Source organism: Geospiza fortis, unplaced genomic scaffold, assembly GCF_000277835.1.
Source record: "Geospiza fortis unplaced genomic scaffold, GeoFor_1.0 scaffold674, whole genome shotgun sequence".
NCBI lineage: Eukaryota > Metazoa > Chordata > Aves > Passeriformes > Thraupidae > Geospiza > Geospiza fortis.
Genome location: NW_005054851.1, coordinates 54,331 through 57,156, shown reverse-complemented (window position 1 = coordinate 57,156; position 2,826 = coordinate 54,331). Strand labels below are relative to the sequence as shown.

The 2,826-nt window shown below is 61.7% G+C and overlaps 1 protein-coding gene across 1 annotated transcript in view; it reads left to right on the top strand.

The window, feature by feature from the left end:
- Positions 1 to 1,161: 1,161 nt before the first annotated feature.
- Positions 1,162 to 2,826, top strand: part of HDAC5 (histone deacetylase 5) — a gene marked incomplete at its 5' end in the record, with an annotated part of 8,334 nt that continues 6,669 nt past the window's right edge. Inside the window, 3 exons of the mRNA XM_031065537.1 lie at positions 1,162 to 1,293; positions 2,220 to 2,326; positions 2,723 to 2,824. Of these exons, the coding sequence (XP_030921397.1) occupies positions 1,162 to 1,293; positions 2,220 to 2,326; positions 2,723 to 2,824 (341 nt within the window). The remainder of the gene's footprint in view (positions 1,294 to 2,219; positions 2,327 to 2,722; positions 2,825 to 2,826) is intronic.

Below are 2,826 nucleotides of genomic sequence, written 5' to 3'. Positions count from 1 at the left end.
ATGTGCCTTTTGGAGGGGTATTGGGGATGATGGAGATTTGGGGTGTCACTAGTCTGGGGGGATGGGGCTTTTGGAGGGGTACCAGGGATGATGGAGTTGTGGGGTGTCACCCATTGTGGGGGGGTGGAACTGGGGGAGGGATACTGGGGATGATAGAGATGTGGGGTGTCACCAATTTGGGGGGGAGATGGGCCTTTTGGAGGGGTATTGGGGATGATGGAGATTTGGGGTGTCACCAGTCTGGGGGGATGGGGCTTTTGGAGGGGTACCAGGGATGATGGAGTTGTGGGGTGTCACCCATTGTGGGGGGGTGGAACTGGGGGAGGGATACTGGGGATGATAGAGATATGGGGTGTCACCAATTTGGGGGGGAGATGGGCCTTTTGGAGGGGTATTGGGGATGATGGAGATTTGGGGTGTCACTAGTCTGGGGGGATGGGGCTTTTGGAGGGGTACCAGGGATGATGGAGTTGTGGGGTGTCACCCATTGTGGGGGGGTGGAACTGGGGGAGGGATACTGGGGATGATAGAGATATGGGGTGTCACCAATTTGGGGGGGAGATGGGCCTTTTGGAGGGGTATTGGGGATGATGGAGATTTGGGGTGTCACTAGTCTGGGGGGATGGGGCTTTTGGAGGGGTACCAGGGATGATGGAGTTGTGGGGTGTCACCCATTGTGGGGGGGTGGAACTGGGGGAGGGATACTGGGGATGATAGAGATATGGGGTGTCACCAATTTGGGGGGGAGATGGGCCTTTTGGAGGGGTATTGGGGATGATGGAGATTTGGGGTGTCACTAGTCTGGGGGGATGGGGCTTTTGGAGGGGTACCAGGGATGATGGAGTTGTGGGGTGTCACCCATTGTGGGGGGGTGGAACTGGGGGAGGGATACTGGGGATGATAGAGATATGGGGTGTCACCAATTTGGGGGGGAGATGGGCCTTTTGGAGGGGTATTGGGGATGATGGAGATTTGGGGTGTCACTAGTCTGGGGGGATGGGGCTTTTGGAGGGGTACCAGGGATGATGGAGTTGTGGGGTGTCACCCATTGTGGGGGGGTGGAACTGGGGGAGGGATACTGGGGATGATAGAGGGCGCGTGCCACGCCCGCAGGGGGTGACGGTGACAATGCCGGTGGTGGTGACACGTTTGTGTCCCCAGCGTCCGAGCCCAACCTGAAGGTGCGCTCGCGGCTGAAGCAGAAGGTGGCGGAGCGGAGGAGCAGCCCCCTCCTGCGGCGCCGCGACGGCTCCGTGCTCAGCGCCTTCCGCAAGCGCCACGTGGAGATCACCGGTGCGTGCTGGGGACACCGCGGGGACAATGGGGACACCGCGGGGACACGGGCTGGGCTCGCTCACCCAGCGCTTCCCCAGAGCCCCCCTGGCCTCCCGCGGCTGGGGTGACACATGTGACACATGTGGGGTGTCAGGGTGTGACACACCGTGTGACACGGGGCAGTGTCCTCATGCCCGTGTGACACAGAGCAGTGTCCCTGTGCCCGTGTGACACACGCGTGTCCTGCAGTGTAGTGTGACATGGGGCAGTGTCTGTGTGACACAGAGCAGTGTCCCTGTGCCCGTGTGACACAAGTGTGTCCTGCAGCGTCTGTGTGACGCAGGGCAGTGTCCTCGTGCCCGTGTGACACGCGTGTCCCGCAGTGTCTGTGTGTGACACACCATGTGACAGAGCAGTGTCCCCATGTCTGTGTGACACAGGGTAGTGTCCCCATGCCTGTGTGACATGGAGGAGTGTCCCCATGCCCATGTGACACACCCATGTCCCACAGTGTCTGTGTGACACAGGACAGTGTCCGTGTGACACACAGCAGTGTCCCCATACCCGTGTGACACACCCATATCCCCCGCAGTGTCTGTGTGACACACCTGTGTCCCCTTGCCCATTTGACACAGGGCAGTGTCCCCATGCCCGTGTGACACCCGTGTCCCCTGCAGTGTCTGTGTGACACGGGGCAGTGTCCCCATACCCGTGTGACACCCATGTCCCCCGCAGTGTCTGTGTGTGACATGGAGCGGTGTCCCCATGCCCATGTGACACAGAGCACTGTCCCCATGCCTGTGTGACACCCGTGTCCCCCACAGTGTCTATATGTGACACAGGGCAGTGTCCCCATGCCCGTGTGACACCCGTGTCCCCCGCAGTGTCTATATGTGACACAGGGCAGTGTCCCCATGCCCGTGTGACACCCGTGTCCCCCGCAGTGTCATCGGTCTGCAGCAGCGCCCCCGGGTCGGGGCCCAGCTCCCCCAACAGCTCCCACGGTGCCCACAATGGCCTGGCCGCCTCTGTCCCCAACATCCACAGCGAGGTACGGCCCCATGGGGACAGGGACGGGGACACACGGGTGGCCGGGGGGCTGGGTGCATGTCAGTGCTGTCCTGTCCCCACCCGTGTTGGTGGCATGTCGTGTCTCTACATGTGTCAGTGGTGGTGTGTCCCCACCATGCTGGTGGCCTGTCCCCACACATGTTGGTGGCGTGTTCCCACAAGCGTTGGTGGCCTGTTGTGTCCCCGAGTGTGTTGGTGGTGTGTCCCCACACTTTTGGTGTCCTCTCCCCACACATGTTGGTGGCCTGTCTGTCCTGTCCTGTCCCCACATGTTGATGTCCTGTCCTGTCGTGTCCCCACACATGTTGGTGGCCTGTCTGTCCCCTGTGGTGTCCCCCTCGGGTGTTGATGCCACGTTTGCCGCGTGGTGCCCCAGCAGCTCCTGCCCCAGCCCCGCGCCCTGGCCCTGGACGGGGCCCAGCTGAGCCTCTACACGTCCCCATCGCTGCCCAACCTGTCCCTGGGGCTGCAGGCCACCGC